We start from the raw sequence: 20,444 nt of genomic DNA on the forward strand, positions 1-20,444 counted from the left end.
TTCCAGAACTGGAACTGGCATAATTACTCCAGCCAACTCTAGATCTGAAACACAATTCAGAAATGCTTGAGCTTTCACTGGACTTACTGGGACACGGGAAAGAAAAAATCTCTTTGCAGGAGGTCTCATCTTGAAACCAATTCTGTACCCTTCTGAAACAATGTTCTGAATCCAAAGATTGTGAACAGAATTGATCCAAATTTCCTTGAAAAAACGTAACCTGCCCCCTACCAGCTGAGCTGGAATGAGGGCCGCACCTTCATGTGGACTTAGAAGCAGGCTTTGCCTTTCTAGAAGGCTTGGATTTATTCCAGACTGGAGATGGTTTCCAAACTGAAACTGCTCCTGAGGATGAAGGATCAGGCTTTTGTTCTTTGTTGAAACGAAAGGAACGAAAACGATTATTAGCCCTGTTTTTACCCTTAGATTTTTTATCCTGTGGTAAAAAAGTTCCTTTCCCACCAGTAACAGTTGAGATAATAGAATCCAACTGAGAACCAAATAATTTGTTACCCTGGAAAGAAATGGAAAGTAGAGTTGATTTAGAAGCCATATCAGCATTCCAAGTTTTAAGCCATAAAGCTCTTCTAGCTAAAATAGCTAGAGACATAAACCTGACATCAACTCTGATAATATCAAAAATGGCATCACAGATAAAATTATTAGCATGCTGAAGAAGAATAATAATATTATGAGAATCATGATCTGTTACTTGTTGCACTAAAGTCTCCAACCAAAAAGTTGAAGCTGCAGCAACATCAGCCAAAGATATAGCAGGTCTAAGAAGATTACCTGAACACAGATAAGCTTTTCTTAGAAAGGATTCAATTTTCCTATCTAAAGGATCTTTAAACGAAGTACCATCTGACGTAGGAATAGTAGTACGTTTAGCAAGGGTAGAAATAGCCCCATCGACTTTAGGGATTTTGTCCCAAAATTCTAATCTGTCAGACGGCACAGGATATAATTGCTTAAAACGTTTAGAAGGAGTAAATGAATTACCCAATTTATCCCATTCTCTGGAAATTACTTCAGAAATAGCATTAGGAACAGGAAAAACTTCTGGAATAACCACAGGAGATTTAAATACCTTATCTAAACGTTTAGAATTAGTATCAAGAGGACCAGAATCCTCTATTTCTAAAGCAATTAGTACTTCTTTAAGTAAAGAACGAATAAATTCCATTTTAAATAAATATGAAGATTTATCAGCATCAATCTCTGAGACAGAATCCTCTGAACCAGAAGAGTCATCAGAATCAGAATGATGATGTTCATTTAAAAATTCATCTGTAGAGTGAGAAGTTTTAAAAGATTTTTTATGTTTACTAGAAGGAGAAATAACAGACATAGCCTTCTTGATGGATTCAGAAACAAAATCTCTTATGTTATCAGGAACATTCTGCACCTTAGATGTTGAAGGAACTGCAACAGGCAATGGTACATTACTAAAGGAAATATTATCTGCTTTAACAAGTTTGTCATGACAATTAATACAAACAACAGCCGGAGGAATAGCTACCAAAAGTTTACAGCAGATACACTTAGCTTTGGTAGTTCCAGCACTAGACAGCGATTTTCCTGAAGTATCTTCTGACTCAGATGCAACGTGAGACATCTTGCAATATGTAAGAGAAAAAACAACATATAAAGCAAAATTGATCAAATTCCTTAAATGACAGTTTCAGGAATGGGAAAAAATGCCAATAAACAAGCTTCTAGTAACCAGAAGCAAAGAAAAAATGAGACTGAAATAATGTGGAGACAAAAGCGACGCCCATATTTTTTGGCGCCAAATACATTATTTGGCGCCTAAATGCTTTTTGGCGCCAAAAAATGACGCCACATCCGGAACGCCGACATTTTTGGCGCAAAAGGACGTCAAAAAATGACGCAACTTCCGGCGACACGTATGACGCTGGAAACAGAAAAGATTTTTTGCGCCAAAAAAGTCCGCGCCAAGAATGACGCAATAAAATGAAGCATTTTCAGCCCCCGCGAGCCTAACAGCCCACAGGGAAAAAAAGTCACATTTTTAAGGTAAGAAAAAATGATTGATTTAAATGCATTATCCCAAATATGAAACTGACTGACTGAAAATAAGGAATGTTGAACATTCTGAGTCAAGGCAAATAAATGTTTGAATACATATATTTAGAACTTTATAAATAAAGTGCCCAACCATAGCTTAGAGTGTCACAGAAAATAAGATTTACTTACCCCAGGACACTCATCTACATGTTTGTAGAAAGCCAAACCAGTACTGAAACGAAAATCAGCAGAGGTAATGGTATATAAATAAGAGTATATCGTCGATCTGAAAAGGGAGGTAAGAGATGAATCTCTACGACCGATAACAGAGAACCTATGAAATAGACCCCGTAGAAGGAGATCACTGCATTCAAATAGGCAATACTCTCCTCACATCCCTCTGACATTCACTGCACGCTGAGAGGAAAACCGGGCTCCAACTTGCTGCGGAGCGCATATCAACGTAGAATCTAGCACAAACTTACTTCACCACCTCCATAGGAGGCAAAGTTTGTAAAAACTGAATTGTGGGTGTGGTGAGGGGTGTATTTATAGGCATTTTGAGGTTTGGGAAACTTTGCCCCTCCTGGTAGGAATGTATATCCCATCCGTCACTAGCTCATGGACTCTTGCTAATTACATGAAAGAAATATACATTTCTGACATTCAAAAACAAAACAAAAACAAATCAGTGACCAATATAGCCACCTTTCTTTGCAAGGACACTCAAAAGCCTGCCATCCATGGATTCTGTCAGTGTTTTGATCTGTTCACCATCAACATTGCGTGCAGCAGCAACCACAGCCTCCCAGACACTGTTCAGAGAGGTGTACTGTTTTCCCTCCTTGTAAATCTCACATTTGATGATGGACCACAGGTTCTCAATGGGGTTCAGATCAGGTGAACAAGGAGGCCATGTCATTAGATTTTCTTCTTTTATACCCTTTCTTGCCAGCCACGCTGTGGAGTACTTGGACGCGTGTGATGGAGCATTGTCCTGCATGAAAATCATGTTTTTCTTGAAGGATGCAGACTTCTTCCTGTACCACTGCTTGAAGAAGGTGTCTTCCAAAAACTGGCAGTAGGACTGGGAGTTGAGCTGGACTCCATCCTCAACCCGAAAAGGCCCCACAAGCTCATCTTTGATGATACCAGCCCAAACCAGTACTCCACCTCCACCTTGCTGGCGTCTGAGTCGGACTGGAGCTCTCTGCCCTTTACCAATCCAGCCACGGGCCCATCCATCTGGCCCATCAAGACTCACTCTCATTTCATCAGTCCATAAAACCTTAGAAAAATCAGTCTTGAGATATTTCTTGGCCCAGTCTTGACGTTTCAGCTTGTGTGTCTTGTTCAGTGGTGGTCGTCTTTCAGCCTTTCTTACCTTGGCCATGTCTCTGAGTATTGCACACCTTGTGCTTTTGGGCACTCCAGTGATGTTGCAGCTCTGAAATATGGCCAAACTGGTGGCAAGTGGCATCTTGGCAGCTGCACGCTTGACTTTTCTCAGTTCATGGGCAGTTATTTTGCGCCTTGGTTTTTCCACACGCTTCTTGCGACCCTATTGACTATTTTGAATGAAACGCTTGATTGTTCGATGATCACGCTTCAGAAGCTTTGCAATTTTAAGAGTGCTGCATCCCTCTGCAAGATATCTCACTATTTTTGACTTTTCTGAGCCTGTCAAGTCCTTCTTTTGACCCATTTTGCCAAAGGAAAGGAAGTTGCCTAATAATTATGCACACCTGATATAGGGTGTTGATGTCATTAGACCACACCCCTTCTCATTACAGAGATGCACATCACCTAATATGCTTAATTGGTAGTAGGCTTTCGAGCCTATACAGCTTGGAGTAAGACAACATGCATAAAGAGGATGATGTGGTCAAAATACTCATTTGCCTAATAATTCTGCACTCCCTGTATAATGGAGTGTACTCTCTTTTCTCTCCCCTTGTTTTAGTATACTGTTTATACTGTTTCCTGTTGGTCATTACTTGCATACAATACATTTTTGTTCTGCTGGCCAAAAGCTAAATAGTAGTCATTACTCATATACTGAGCGTTGCTGTCCATCCTGCATAATCAGTCCTGCTGGCCATTTTCTGCAATTTGTGCCTTGTGTTTTTTTTTTTTTTTATCTAACTGTACTTAATTTGTATTCCTCTCTTGCCACTGCCTATGCGATTTCACATATTTTGTATTAGTCTGACAGAGCACAAGTTATCTCACTGTGCAGCTTTGTGGCATTCCTCTATAAAAACACTCATGATAATTAAGGGCAGAGCAAACATCTCTTAGACTCTTGGTTGTTTTCTGACAGCTTCTACTGGTATCCTCTGTACCTTATCTCTTTTCTGACTGCCATTACGTCCTCACTGAGACCTGCTGGCATAAACCTGCATTCTGTGCATACTGTATCCTGCTTCAATGTCCTGCTACCAATTTCCTGCATACTGTTCCCTGCTAGTAATCATTTCTCTCTTGCCCCCACATCTACTCTGTCATGTCTAAGGCCTGTGTGATGTGCCGTTACCACAGAGATATATTTGTGATACTTATGTATACTTCAGGATTAAACACAACTTTTACTTGTGAGTCGATTTGTTTGCCAATTGTCAGCAACCTCCAGAAACGTCAACTGCTACACTATGACACTACGGTTTAAATCTTTTATTTATTTTTTTCTAATTGATTTTGTAAATCTAAAAAACACAATACAGATAATAATTAGCAAGTGACAATGTTAAAAAAGCAAGCAAGTCATATGTGACCTCACAGAACCCTTGGTATATGTTTCCAAAGTTCATGTACAAAACTTGTATTAAAACAAGCAAATAGCAGTGGCATACTATGCTGCCTGAGGCACGTGAAATACAACTGACAAACCACTGTCTCTGTTTTTTTATTCTGAGCTGAGGTACTAGAACAACCTAAGCTTGGTGAATCAAACATATAGGAAAATAAAGGAATTAGAGAGATGTTTCTTAGGAGCATTCCCTGAATCTTTAGTGAATCTAGGGCAGCGACCTAGATCCATAACATCAGGGAATTCTCCAGTGATAAAAAAAATCCCTTAAATTACTATGTTGTTTCACTAAACCATAAAGATCTCCAAAACATAATGAATCAGATCTAGAAAAAAGGGAAAAAAGGGCAATTATAGTTGAAAAATGCTTTAATTCATTAGAGCATATCATTTTATATCATTTTAAAACTAGCGACCCTGTAATGCTGTGTTTAACCCCCATAAAGGGGTTAACCACAAAATTAAAGTACTGTTCGGGAGTCACAGGGAACTGCTGGTCTCAAGCAGAAAACCCATCAGCAGCACTGTTTGCACAAATGGGTTGTTGTTAAACAATAAAGTATGGCGGCATACCATTTTTAAGGGGGCACTTCTGCAGACACCACCATTGCCCTTTATATAACATGTGGCATGACTTTATTTTCCATGACTGCATAGGAACTACAATTTCATACCACATGCAATGGTGACAAGAGCAGCAGTGTCTTTAACATAACCGTTCCACAAAAATGCTGCCCCCCCTTCTAAACTGCTGCCCTAGGCATGGGCTTAGTTGGCCTACACCAAAATACACCCCTGGCATACAGCAATGACTGACAAATATTGCAGACTTCTGAACAGATAATACACCTGCATTAAACAGACATCATGCAACTTAAAACCTTACCTCGATTTGTTAGCTGTGTCAATTCAAAGATAACTGTCTGACCTAAAATGTTAAAAGAGAAAAAAAATAAGTAAAAAAAAATCTTGGACAGAAATCAATTATTTAAAACAAGGAGAAACAAATAATATATTGTGGCCTTAATCGACTAGGGATTTGAAAAAACACCCCAGAGAAAAAAAAGAAAAAAACTTTAAACTTCCTTTGTTATCCTATAAAGCAGATTCATTGTCCCTCATTGCAATCCATCAAAAGAGCTGTGTGGTAACACTGTATGCTTGCTTGGGTAATTTGTAGATTTATTTGCCAAGATACTCCACACCACTAGAAATGTCAAATTTTAATTTATTAAAACAGACAAAAAGCTGGTTAAACACACAGAAAACTATAAAATGTCATTTAATTTTTTTTAAAATAGGGTTTTATAAATAGTGTTTCACATACATTTACAGAAGCTAAAGATAAAAAGCTCCAAAACTATTGGGCGATTCTGCAACCGATAGTTAAGAAGCAACAGTCATCAGACCACTGCTTTTTAACCTACTACTCTAAGATGGAGTTTTTCAATTCACCCTGGACATCTCCATCCTGGGTGATTGACAGCATCTGCTCACACACAATTGGCCATGCATGAGCAGGGGGCAGCATTGCACAAGCAGTGGCTTGTGCAATCATAAATGCAGGAAGCATTTTGCTCCCTGCTAGCCGCAAGGCCAAGAATATTATTATTGAGATGTCCACCCGGGGGTTGTTAAATGGAGGCCACAATAGGTGGTCAAAGCAAAAGATGGCACCTATGTGTTTGTATAAATAAATATATATATATATATATATATATATATATATATATATAATGTTTTCAGTTAATCTTTGATCTGAATACATCATTATATCTAGCATTTATTTAGTGTTTAAAGGAAAAGCCGGACAGATAGCTCAGCATGAGGCACTGTGGCTGAGCTCTGAAACAACCCAAGGGTTGCAGGTTCGATCCCCGGCGAGGTCCACTCAGCGTTTCATCCTTCTGAGGTAGATAAAATGAGCAGCATTTTGAGACCTTTATGGGTGATTAGCCGCGCTTTACAAGTACCCAATACATACCATAAGTTTTAACTTCTGATTCCATCACATAAAACAAGCAGTCTTTAAGTAGTAGCAAGAAATTAAAAAACTTTTAATTTGTAAGCAGCAGAAAATGGCCTTCCAGACTCCGCCCACCTATTCCTTCTAGTCCATCTTAATCTTTTCTATGGTGCTGGTTTACGTGTACATGTACTATATAATGACGCATTCTTTGAAACCCGTAATGCATGTATTACTATTAATGTTCCTAACTGTGTTTTATCTACTTCCGGTTGGTGTATTTGCGACCCTTTATTTAGTGCCAGTTCTCACAGCTGTTCCATAGCTTTTATTTATTAAAGAACATTTATATTAATTAAATAGAATATTACTATATTCGAGGTAATAGCATAACATTTATAAATATAATTTAAAAAAAAAAAAAAAGGATTTTACTTATCCTATATTATAAAAGACAAGAGTTTGTCTGAAGCCGTCATGCGCAGTTCAGACAAACTCTTGCAGCTGATCGCACGCGCACCCTTGGCCAGCTGTTGATACTTCGCACGCGCGCACTCTCGCACCCACTTAGCAAGATTGTAGCTGAAAAAAAAAAACTGATGTCAGCGACCCCCCTTGCTGAATGCGCACGCACCACCCTCGCACCCACTTAGCGTAAACTGATTTCAGCACTTTCACCGCGACACATGAGATCCCCCTTGCAGAATGCGCACGCACCCTCGCACTCACATGCGCACGCGAACCCACGCGCACGCAACTAATCGTTGACATGAGATCCCCCTTGCAGAATGCGCACGCACCCTCGCACCCTGCGCACGCAAATAGCCGTTGAAAGCAGCTGATCAGAGGCAGGGGAGAGGGAGACAGGGGAGAGGGAGAGAGGGAGACAGGGGAGAGGGAGAGAGAGACAGGGGAGAGGGAGAGAGAGACAGGGGAGAGGGTGAGAGGGGAGAGGGTGAGAGGGGAGAGGGAGACAGGGGAGAGGGAGAGAGAGACAGGGGAGAGGGAGACAGGGGAGAGGGAGACAGGGGAGAGGGAGACAGGGGAGAGGGAGACAGGGGAGAGGGAGAGGGAGACAGGGGAGAGGGAGACAGGGGAGAGGGAGAGAGAGACAGGGGAGAGGGAGACAGGGGAGAGGGAGAGAGAGACAGGGGAGAGGGAGACAGGGGAGAGGGAGAGAGAGACAGGGGAGAGGGAGACAGGGGAGAGGGAGAGAGAGACAGGGGAGAGGGAGACAGGGGAGAGGGAGACAGGGGAGAGGGAGACAGGGGAGAGGGAGACAGGGGAGAGGGAGAGGGAGACAGGGGAGAGGGAGAGGGAGACAGGGGAGAGGGAGAGAGAGACAGGGGAGAGGGAGACAGGGGAGAGGGAGAGAGAGACAGGGGAGAGGGAGACAGGGGAGAGGGAGAGAGAGACAGGGGAGAGGGAGACAGGGGAGAGAGAGACAGGGGAGAGAGAGACAGGGGAGAGAGAGACAGGGGAGAGAGAGACAGGGGAGAGAGAGACAGGGGAGAGAGAGACAGGGGAGAGAGAGACAGGGGAGAGAGAGAGACAGGGGAGAGGGAGACAGGGGAGAGGGTGAGAGAGACAGGGGAGAGAGAGAGACAGGGGAGAGGGAGAGACAGGGGAGAGGGAGACAGGGGAGAGAGAGAGACAGGGGAGAGGGAGACAGGGGAGAGGGTGAGAGAGACAGGGGAGAGAGAGACAGGGGAGAGGGAGACAGGGGAGAGGGAGACAGGGGAGAGGGAGACAGGGGAGAGGGAGAGAGGGGAGAGGGAGAGAGGGGAGAGGGAGACAGGGGAGAGGGAGAGAGAGACAGGGGAGAGGGAGAGAGAGACAGGGGAGAGGGAGACAGGGGAGAGGGTGAGAGAGACAGGGGAGAGGGAGACAGGGGAGAGGGAGACAGGGGAGAGGGAGACAGGGGAGAGGGAGACAGGGGAGAGGGAGACAGGGGAGAGGGAGACAGGGGAGAGGGAGACAGGGGAGAGGGAGACAGGGGAGAGAGAGACAGGGGAGAGGGAGACAGGGGGAGAGGGGAGACAGGGAGACAGGGGAGAGAGGGGAGAGGGAGAGAGGGGAGAGGGAGAGAGGGGAGAGGGAGAGAGGGGAGAGGGAGAGAGGGGAGAGGGAGAGAGGGGGAGAGGGAGAGGGAGACAGGGGAGAGGGAGAGAGAGACAGGGGAGAGGGAGAGAGAGACAGGGGAGAGGGAGACAGGGGAGAGGGAGACAGGGGAGAGGGAGACAGGGGAGAGGGAGACAGGGGAGAGGGAGACAGGGGAGAGGGAGACAGGGGAGAGAGAGACAGGGGAGAGGGAGAGAGAGACAGGGGAGAGGGAGAGAGAGACAGGGGAGAGGGAGACAGGGGAGAGGGAGACAGGGGAGAGGGAGACAGGGGAGAGGGAGACAGGGGAGAGGGAGACAGGGGAGAGAGAGACAGGGGAGAGAGAGACAGGGGAGAGGGAGTCAGGGGAGAGGGAGACAGGGAGACAGGGGAGACAGGGGAGAGAGGGGAGAGGGAGAGAGGGAGAGAGGGGAGAGGGAGACAGGGGAGAGGGAGACAGGGGAGAGGGAGACAGGGGAGAGGGAGACAGGGGAGAGGGAGACAGGGGAGAGAGAGACAGGGGAGAGGGAGAGAGAGACAGGGGAGAGGGAGAGAGAGACAGGGGAGAGGGAGACAGGGGAGAGGGTGAGAGAGACAGGGGAGAGGGAGACAGGGGAGAGGGAGACAGGGGAGAGGGAGACAGGGGAGAGAGAGACAGGGGAGAGAGAGACAGGGGAGAGAGAGACAGGGGAGAGAGAGACAGGGGAGAGGGAGACAGGGGAGAGGGAGACAGGGAGACAGGGGAGACAGGGGAGAGAGGGGAGAGGGAGAGAGGGAGAGAGGGGAGAGGGAGACAGGGGAGAGGGAGACAGGGGAGAGGGAGACAGGGGAGAGGGAGACAGGGGAGAGGGAGACAGGGGAGAGGGAGACAGGGGAGAGGGAGACAGGGGAGAGGGAGACAGGGGAGAGGGAGACAGGGGAGAGGGAGACAGGGGAGAGGGAGAGAGGGGAGAGGGAGAGAGGGGAGAGGGAGAGAGGGGAGAGGGAGAGAGGGGAGAGGGAGAGAGGGGAGAGGGGAGAGGGAGGAGGGAGACAGGGGAGAGGGAGACAGGGGAGAGGGAGACAGGGGAGAGGGAGAGGGAGAGAGGGGAGAGGGAGAGAGGGGAGAGGGGAGAGGGAGACAGGGGAGAGGGAGACAGGGGAGAGGGAGAGAGGGGAGAGGGAGAGAGGGGAGAGGGAGAGAGGGGAGAGGGAGAGAGGGGGAGAGGGAGAGAGGGGAGAGGGAGACAGGGGAGAGGGAGACAGGGGAGAGGGGAGAGGGAGACAGGGGAGAGGGAGAGAGAGACAGGGGAGAGGGAGACAGGGGAGAGGGTGAGAGAGACAGGGGAGAGGGAGACAGGGGAGAGGGTGAGAGAGACAGGGGGAGAGGGAGACAGGGGAGAGGGTGAGAGAGACAGGGGGGGAGAGAGAGAGAGAGACAGGGGGGGAGAGAGAGAGACAGGGGGGGAGAGAGAGAGAGGGGAGAGAGAGAGAGACAGACAGGGGAGAGAGAGAGAGGGAGAGACAGGGGGGAGGAGAGAGAGGCAGGGGAGAGAGAGAGAGAGACAGGGGAGTGAGAGTGAGAGTGAGACAGGGGAGTGAGAGTGAGAGTGAGACAGGGGGGATAGAGTGAGAGAGACAGGGGGGATAGAGTGAGAGAGACAGGGGGGAGCGAGTGAGAGAGACAGGGGGGAGAAAGAGGGGAGAGAGAGAGATAGGGCAGAGAGAGAGAGAGAATATAAAAATAAAAAATAAACCACACGGCCCGTGTGAACGGGCTTTAGGACTAGTTAATAAATATTTGAATACCCTCTCTCATATATATATATATATATATATATATATATATATATATATATATATATATATATATATATATATATATATATATATATACACACTTGTTAATGTACTTTTAACCTAACGCTATGCTACAATAACTTTATCCCGAAACAGACTCTAAACTCACCTCTAACAGAACTAATAACAAAAAAAAAAAAATAGTACACTGGGGAATTATTTGGCAGTTATACTTCAAAGTAGCAACTGCACATGCGCAAGTAAATGAGTGCGACTAAACTTATGCATGAGTCGATCTTGATTGGATGATACTTAACATATCCGCAACAGATGAGTGGAGTCTGTCGGCCATTTTTGGCTATTTACAAACTAAAAACAAAATGTATGCTTACCTGCTAAATTTCTTTCTTTCCGCATATTGTGAGTCCACAACGTCATCATTTACTGTTGGGTATATATCACTCCTGGCCAGCAGGAGGAGGCAAGAGCACCACAGTCAAACTGTTTAGTATCACTTCCCTTCCCACTAACCCCAGTCATTCGACCGAAGAAAAATGGAGAAAAAAAAAGGAGTAACAAAAAATGTGTAGAGGTGCCTGAGGGTTAAACAAAAATAAACTGTCTTGAAATAAAGGACGGGGTCGTGGACTCACCATATACGGAAAGAAATACATTGCTCAGGTAAGCATAAATTTTGTTTTCTTTCCAAAGATATGGTGAGTCCACAACGTCATCATTTACTGTTGAGAACCAATACCCGAGCTAAAGGACACAGATGACTAGGAAGGGACAAGACAGGTAGACCTAAACAGAAGGCACCACCGCTTGAAGAACCTTTCTCCCAAAAGAAGCCTCAGCCGAGGCAAAAGTATCAAATTCAAAAAATTGGAAAAAAGTATGCAGAGAAGACCAAGTTGCAGCCTTGCAAATTTGCTCCACAGAAAACATTCCTCATGAGAAGGACAAGGAAATAGCGAAGAAACAACAAATTTCCTGATTAATATTTCTATCCAAAACCACTTTAGGAAGAAAACCTAACTTAGTACGAAGAACCGCATTATCAGCATGAAAGATAAGATAAGGCGAATCATGCTGCAAAGCCGAGAGAGTTCCAAAACTCTCCGAGCAGAAGAGATAGCCATAAGAAACAAAACTTTCCAAGATAACAACTTTATATCAATGGCATACAAAGGCTCAAACAGAGCCTGCTGCAAAACTTTAAGAACAAGGTTAAGGCTCCAAGGAGGAGCAACAGACTTAAAGACAGGCCTGATTCTGACCAAGGCCTGACAAAAAGATTGCACATCCGCCACATCCGCCAGAAGCTTGTGTAACAAAATAGATAATGCTGAAATCTGACCTTTCAGAGAGTGCTGTCTGATAAACCCTTCTCCAGACCTTTCTGGAGAAAAGACAAAATCCTAGGAATCTTAACCCTTGCCCTTGGATTCACACCAATAAAGATATTTACGCCATATCTTACGGTAAATCTTTCTAGTAACATGCTTGCGAGCCAGAGTCATGGTCTCAATGACCGATTGAGAAAAACCCATGCTTGGACAGAATTAAGCGTTCAAGCTCCAAGCAGTCAGTTTCAGAGAAACGAGATTTGGATGAAGAAATGGACCCCGAATTAACAGGTCCTTCCTCAGAGGCAATCTCCAAGGTGGGAGAGACGACATCTTCACTAGGTCTGCATACCAGATCCTATGAGGCCACGCAGGAGATATTAGAATCACCAATGCTCTCTCCTGCTTAATACGAGCAATGACTTGTGGAAGGAGAGCAAATGGAGGAAACAGGTATGCCAGTCTGAAATCCCAAGGAACTGCCAGAGCATCTATCAGAGCGACCTGTGGATCTCTTGACCTTGAACCATACCGAGATGCCATCAGATCCAACTCCGGCACCCCCCATTTGAGGGTTAAGCTGGAGAACACCTCTGGATGGAGTTCCCACTCCCCGGGATGAAAAGTCTGTCTGCTCAGGAAATCCGCTTCCCAGTTGTCCACTTCTGGAATGTGGATGGCAGATAGACAGCAATTGTGAGCTTCCGCCCACTTAACGTTCCGAGCCACCTCCTTCATGGCTAAGGAACTCCGAGTTCCTCCCTGGTGGTTGATGTAAGCCACTGAGGTGATATTGTCCAACTGGAACCTGATGAACCGGGCTAAGGACAACTGAGGCTAAGCCTTCAGAGCATTGTAAATCGCTCTCAACTCCAAGATGTTTATGGGGAGAGCAGACTCCTCCCGAGTCCATAGTCCCTGCGCCCTTAACGAGTTCCAGACTGCTCCCCAGCCCCGCAGGCTGGCGTCCGTGGTCACAATCACTCAAGATGGTCTCCAGAAGTATGTGCCCTGAGCCAGATTTTCCTGAGAAAGCCACCACGGGAGAGAGAGTCCCTTGTCGACTGATCTAGATCTATCCTCTGAGACATATCGCTTGATCCCTGTTTCATTGTCTGAGCATGCACAACTGCAGAGCTCTCAAATGGAATTGAGCAAAGGGAATTATGTCCATGGAAGCCACCATCAGACAGATTACCTCCATACATTGAGCCAGTGATAGCTGAACAGTAAACTGTAGAGAGAGGCAAGAGGAAATAATTTTGGCTCTTCTGGCCTCTGGAAGAAAAATGTTCATCGATAGGGAATCTAATATGGTCCCTAAAAAGACTACCCTTGTAGCTGGAACAAGGGAGCTCTTTTCCAGATTCACTTTCCATCCGTGGGAACGAAGAAAAGACAACAATATCTCTATGTAAGATTTTGCTTGTTGAAAAGATGGCGCCTGAACCAATATGTCATCCAAGTAGGGCGCCACTGCAATTCCGAGACCGGATCACTGCCAAGAGAGCCCCCAGAACCTTTGAGAAAATTCTGGGAGCTGTGGCAAGGCCAATCGGAAGAGTCACCGACTAAAAGTGTTTGTCCAAAAAGGCAAATCTCAGAAATTTGTGATGATCCCTGTGAATGGGAACATGAAGGTACGCATGCTTCAGGTCTATGGTCATCATGAACTGACCCTCTTACACTAACGGAAGAATGGAATGTATAGTTTCCATCTTGAAGGACAGTACTCTGGGAAACTTGTTGCAACACTTCAGGTCTAGAATAGAACGGAAAGCTCCCTCTTTCTTGGGAACCACGGACAGCTTGGAATAGAAACCTAGACCCTGTTCCTGTACTGGGACCGGAACTATCACTCCCAGGGAGGAAAGATCCTGTACATATTTCAAGAATGCCTCTCTTTTTATCTGGTTTGCAGATAATCATGAGAAGTGGAACCTGCCCCTGTGGGGTAAGGTCTTGAATTCCAAAAAGTAACCCTGAGATACTATGTCCACAGCCCAGGGATCTGGGACATCTCATATCCATGCTTGAAAAAACTGAGAAAGTCTACCTCCCACTTGATCCGATCCAGGATCGGGGGCAAACCCTTCATGCTGATTTGGATTCAGCTGCGGGTTTCCTTGATTGCTTCCCCTTGTTCCAAGACTGACTGGGTTTCCAAGTCGACTTGGACTGATCCTGCTTGAAAGATGAAGGAGAAGACTTTCCTCTTAAAGTACGGAAGGAACGAAAATAATTCTGACGACCCTTTGGTTTATTCTTCTTATCTTGTGGAAGAAAAGACCCTTTTCCACCCGTGATATCAGATATAATTTCTCTCAGACCGGGTCCAAACAAGGTCTTACCCTTGTAGGGAATCGCCAGAAGCTTGGATTTAGATTAAACATCGGCTGACCATGACTTCAGCCACAATGCTCTGCGCGCCAGCACAGCGAAGCCAGATATTTTGGCTTCCAATTTAATAAGCTGCAAGGAAGCGTCAGTAATAAAGGAATTAGCTAGTTTAAGAGCCTTAATCCTGTCTTGGATCTTCTCTAAGGGAGTCTCTACCTGAAGAGATTCAGACAAGGTGTTGAACCAATAGGCTGCCGCGCTAGTCACAGTGGCAATACACACTGCAGGTTGCCATTGGAGACCTTGATGAACATATATTTTCTTCAAATAAGCCTCCAGCTTTTTGTCCATAAGATCCTTAAAGGAGCAGCTATCCTCAATAGGAATAGTAGTCCTCTTAGCCAGAGTAGAAATGGCCCCTTCCACCTTCTGAACCGTTTGTCTCTTGTCTCTTTAATGGAGTCAGCAACAGGAAACATCTTTTTAAATACAGGAGACGGGGAGAAAAGGTATCCCCCGCCTCTCCCATTCCTGTGCTATAATCTCCGTGGCACGGTCTGGCACAGGAAAAACCTCCACAGAGGAAGGAACATTAAAGTATATATTAAGTTTACTAGACTTCTTAGGGTTGACAACGATAGTTATCGGAGTCGTCCAAGGTAGCTAAAACCTCCTTTAAAAAGGACACAGAGGTGTTCCAGCTTAAATCTTAAGGATACAACTTCAGCATCAGATGCCCCAAGGCAGAACATACAGTGATGTGAGATGTCATAGCCGAAAATGCAGCATGTCCGCAGAAAGAACAGGACACATGCAGGAACTGTTAGCGCTTGAACTTTGTAGTGCTGCTCCACATTAGACTGTTCTCTTCAAACAGAGCTGTGCTCTAGCTGCACTGTATAAATTTTCCTTAACACAGTGCATCCAGGGCAAAGTGCTGTTTGAAGTGAGCAGTCAAATATGCAGTAGCGCTGCAAAGCAGCAGCGCATTGCTTGTTAACTGGCTCTCAGAGATTTTTTTCAAAATCCGCCCCTTAGCCTTTACCAATCTGCAAAGCTGTTTATTCTGAATGTAAGAGCACTGCATCTTTTTATTACTACATTTCTATGTTAGACCAAGAGAAAAGGAAACAGATTTATTAAAGAGATATTTTAAAATGTCTTTTTTTTTTTGTATGCAGCTAATTTGCAATGCAATTTTCAACTACTGCACTATATTATAAAACATAAAAAAATGCTTTATTCTTCAGTTAACCAACACATTGCAATTAAACTGGTGCCTTAGTGTAGCTGTCTAATTTAAAATGGAATTTTATTTAAAAATGACCTGCGGAAACATTTTCACTAAACAAATCTCATCGCAGAAAGTAAAGAAAAGTTCTGGCTCTGGGATCAGATGAAGGAATTATACTGTCTGAATCTGAGATTTCACCCTCAGAGGCTACCAACGTATCTTCCTCATCAGACTTGTGAGAAAGGGCAACTTGGGTAGCCGAACTGGAGCAGAAACCTTACTGAGTCTCTAAATTTCCTCTTGCGTTTACCCTGTAGCATGGGAAAGGCAGCTAATGCCTCAGATACCGCAGAGGATACCTGGGCAACAATTTCTGCCGGCAAATAAACTCCTCCAGGAAGTTGAGAGGAACCACAGGGCACTGCATGTGGTGTTACTAAGGTTTGGGACGCTGGAGGAGAAGGCTGTGGCAAAACCTGAACAGCATCATCCTGAGATGATGATTAGATGACAGTTGGCTCAGAGAAAAAAAAGTTCATCTTTATTTTTTAACGTCCTCTCTATGCATGAGGAACAAAATTGCAAGGACGGCACAACTTGACTATCTAAACAAAGGACACACCTGTCCATAGGAACAGGATCCTGATCCATTATGCTTGGAAAAAAAATAAAACATTTTTTTTTTTAAAAGTACTGTCCCTTTAAGAAATGCGGTAAAATTGCTAGAAAACAACGCTTTCAACGAAATCTAAAGATAAGACTTAAATATGAAATGTTTAACAGCCTTCTAATATACACTTTATAAGTTAGCAAAAAGCAGACCCCTGTGCACACTCTACAACCCAGTCTCTGACTGAGGTGCCTACCTTCCTCCTTTCAGTGATCAAATGCCAGGGACTCTGCAGAGAAGCAGGCAGAACCGCTCCGTATTGCCTGTAAAGAGCGGAACACATAGGTCATGTGACCAGCCTGAAAAGTTGTGCAACTATTCTCAGCGCATGCTTCCAGATGGAAATTAAGCCGTTTCCTGCAAATAGTACAAATCAGCTTAGAGATCGTATTTTACGATTAGTCATAAGTGCCCCCAAAAACAAAACACATTGTTCCCATAGTCAGAACTAAGTGAACTATAATTAAATCGATAGCAAATACACTGATGTCAGAATTTTCTGAAGTTTATACTTTGCATAAAAAACTCTGAGCCAAACAAATGGATTAACTGGTTTCTTTTCATAAAGGAGGTTAACCCCTGTCTCCACATCACATCTCAGAGAGCCTGCTCACTGCCAAAGTCACCCTTTACACAGGATGTGAAAAAAGAAAGAACAGAGTAAACCTACTCTGGCTTTCTATACAAGGACAGCAACCTGTTAGGAAAACGCAGTGAAGCCCACTTCACAAGTTCCTAACTGCTTAAAAGCCACCACTACCCTACTGAAGAGATTAACGTGGAGTATGGCTAGACCCAGACTTGAAAGAGAAAGATCAGAGTAAACTTACTCCGGCTTTCTAATGTAAAGAAAAACAGTTTTCTTCAGACACCAAAACTTCACCTCCTCCATGCACCAAGGCAAAGAGAATGACTGAGGTTGGTGGGAAGGGAAGTGATACTTAACAGTTTGACTGTGGTCCGCTTTGCCTCCTCCTGCTGGCCAGGAGTGATATTCCCAACAGTAAATGATGATGTTGTGGACACACCATATCTTAGGAAAGAACGTTTTTTTAATTTTCTGCTACTGTGTTCAAGAAGTTGTGCAATGTACCCGCTGCAGGACGCTTTTCTTATGTGATGGAATTAGTAAGTAAAACTTATGGTAGAGTGTAAACTGTCCCTTTAACTGTATCAGTTAATTAATAATTTCATATAATTTTCAGCAATTTTATAATTAACATGTGCAATCATAAATAAACGTTTTGACTCATGGTTCATAAATGAAAAGTATAATGCGATCAATATTTTAACTTTTTATTATGCGGGACATTCACTATTCCCTAACTAAAATAAATAAATATATTACAGACTAGATTCAAGGATATATGAGAAACTTTTATGTGTTTGGGTATAAAAGTGTATGTGAATGAACAATATTTTAGTACATTCTCATTAGTTATCAAATCCTAAAGAAAATAATTTTCACCTACTTTCCAAATGCTGTGCCACTATGGCAGGATCCACCACTTTTCGAAACACCTGTAAGAAAAGGCACGAACATTTTAAGGAAAAAAAGGAAAAGGAAAATATGGAATGGTTTTTCAAATAAACGAACCAAAAAAAAACATGCATTAAACTAAAGGATAATCATAGGAAAAATGTTATCTCACATATTGAAAAAGGACCAATATAAAAGCAAGCTAAGTAATTAATTAACAAAACTCTAACATATACATAACTTCAATTGAAGTGGTGGTTGCAATTAGTGCGCGTCCACAAATGTTCAAATTTGAAATGGAAAACTCTTTTGCCATCAGTGTCCATCCTAACCTTATTCCACGGGATGTTCCACTTTTTTACAGGAACAGTGAAATCAAAATAATGGTCTTTTAATTTAATTTCTGAGGCAATTGCTTATGGTGAATAAACTTTTGCCCAAAGATAAGTCTGTAGAACTGCTAAAAAAAGGAGAAGGTTCATAATCTTTAGTGAACATAGTTTTTAGGGATCTTGTGTCATATTTTTAACCTTACATTTAAATGGACATTAAAAGGGACACTAAACCCAATTTTTTTCTTTTATGATTGAATAGAGCATGCAATTTTAAGCAACTTTCTAATTAACTCCTATTATCAATTTTTAGTTTTCTTGGTATCTTTATTTGAAAAAGCAGGAATGAAAGCTTAAAGGGACACTGAACCCATTTTTTTCTTTTGTGATTCAGATAGGGCATGAAATTTTAAGCAACTTTCTAATTTACTCCTATTATCAATTTTTCTTTGTTCTCTTGCTTTCTTTATTTGAAAAAGAAGGCATCTAAGCTTTTTTTTTTTTTAGTTCAGTACTCTGGAAAGCACTTTTTTATTGGTAGATGAATTTATCCACCAATCAGCATGGACAACCCAGGTTGTTAACCAAAAATGGGCCGGCATCTAAACTGACATTCTTGCATTTCAAATAAAGATACCAAGAGAATGAAGACAATTTGATAATAGGAGTAAATTAGAAAGTTGCTTAAAATATCATGCTCTATCTGAATCACGAAAGAAAAAATTTGGGTTCAGTGTCCCTTTAAGAGCCGACCCGTTTTTGGTTCAGAACCCCGCATAGTGCTTGCTGATTGGTGGCTCCATTTAGCCACCAATCAGCAAGCATTACCCAGGTGCTGAACCTAAAATGGGTTGGCTCCTAAGTTTACATTCTTTCTTTTTTCAAATAAAGATACCAAGAGAATGAAAAATTGATAATCAGAGTAAATTATAAAGTTACTTAAAATTGCATGCTCTATCCGAATTATGAAAGAAATTGCAGCAACATAACTACTTTACTAACTACTAATTACTAGTTGTAATCCACAATACTTCCTGAGAAAGTATTGAAAACATCAGTTTAATAAGCAACAAATGATTCTGCCAATCCTAAGGCAATGGATGTTACAAGTCTTTAAGCATTAGTGCATTCACAGTCTGAGAGACGCTACCGCATATGTCTTTGTGCCTATGTGCATGCTCTGTAGCTTCTCTTTAGGGGGCACTGTGGATTACTGTTAGTAAAGTTTTTTTGCTGCCACAAACAAAGGGACACTGAACCCAATTTTTTTCTTTTGTGATTCAGATAGAGCATACAATTTTAAGCAACTTTCTAATTTACTCCTATTATCAATTTTTCTTCATTCTCTTGCTATCTTTATTTGAAAAAGAAGGCATCTAAGCTAAGGAGCAAGCCAATTTTTGGTTGAGCACCCTGGACAGCACTTGTTTATTGGTGGGCGAACTTATCCACCAATCAGCAAGAACAACCCAGGTTGTTCACCAAAAATGGGCCGGCATCTAAACTTACATTCTTGCTTTTTAAATAAAGATACAAAGAGAATGAAGACAATTTGATAATAGGAGTAAATTAGAAAGTTGCTTAAAATGGCATGCTCTATCTCAATCACAAAAGAAACAATTTGGGTTCAGTGTCCCTTTAAACTTTCATGATTCAGACAGAGCATACTATTTTAAGATACTTTTCTATGTACTTCTTTTTATCAAATTTACTTTTTTTCATCTTGCTATCCTTTGTTGAAAGCCTACTTATGTAGGCTCAGGTGCAGCAATGCTCTATTGGGAGCTAGCTGGTGACTGGTGAGTATACACATATGCATCTTGTCATTGGCTCACCATATGTGTTCAGTTAGCTAGCAGTAGTGAATTGCTAACCTTGAGCTGAATTTAAATATGTGCTTAACACATTTGCAGTGGTTAAGCACATAACTATATGCAAGTAATAGTGCAATAAAAAAAATGCTCTGACACATTAACAAATAGAGCATTTTCTTTTGGCACTTGTATGTTCCTTTATTTAATATTATTATTTTTTGGAGCATACAGCATTGGTAACTATATTACATATGCAGAGAAGTGTATCCCTTTATTTTTTAGTGTTCTGGTAAGTTTAAACAGACGCTTAGTCAGTAGCAACATTCAAGGAAATGTTATCAAGCTCACCTTCTCAAATCTCATCTTGTCATGGAACAACAAAGGAAATACAGCAGGTAGACATGATGTCTCCTTAGATTGGCCCAAAATAGAAACATTGAGGAAAATGTCATCTTTTTCTGGCAAAAAGACACCAGGGCATGTAACCTGAAAGATTAAATTGTTTAGATTAACTTCCTTTTATTCTGATAAACAAGCAAA

The 20,444-nt window shown here is 43.1% G+C and overlaps 1 protein-coding gene across 1 annotated transcript in view; it reads right to left on the reverse strand.

Moving 5' to 3' along the window:
• Positions 1–20,444, reverse strand: part of SPATA6L (spermatogenesis associated 6 like) — a 113,487-nt gene that overhangs the window by 91,218 nt on the left and 1,825 nt on the right. Inside the window, exons 3-5 of the mRNA XM_053702549.1 lie at positions 20,253–20,390; positions 17,751–17,799; positions 5,727–5,768 (exon numbers count right to left, since the gene is read on the reverse strand). Coding sequence (XP_053558524.1) covers positions 5,727–5,768; positions 17,751–17,799; positions 20,253–20,390 — 229 coding nt within the window. The remainder of the gene's footprint in view (positions 1–5,726; positions 5,769–17,750; positions 17,800–20,252; positions 20,391–20,444) is intronic.

This window comes from Bombina bombina, chromosome 2 (genome assembly GCF_027579735.1).
Source record: "Bombina bombina isolate aBomBom1 chromosome 2, aBomBom1.pri, whole genome shotgun sequence".
NCBI classification, from domain to species: Eukaryota; Metazoa; Chordata; class Amphibia; order Anura; family Bombinatoridae; genus Bombina; species Bombina bombina.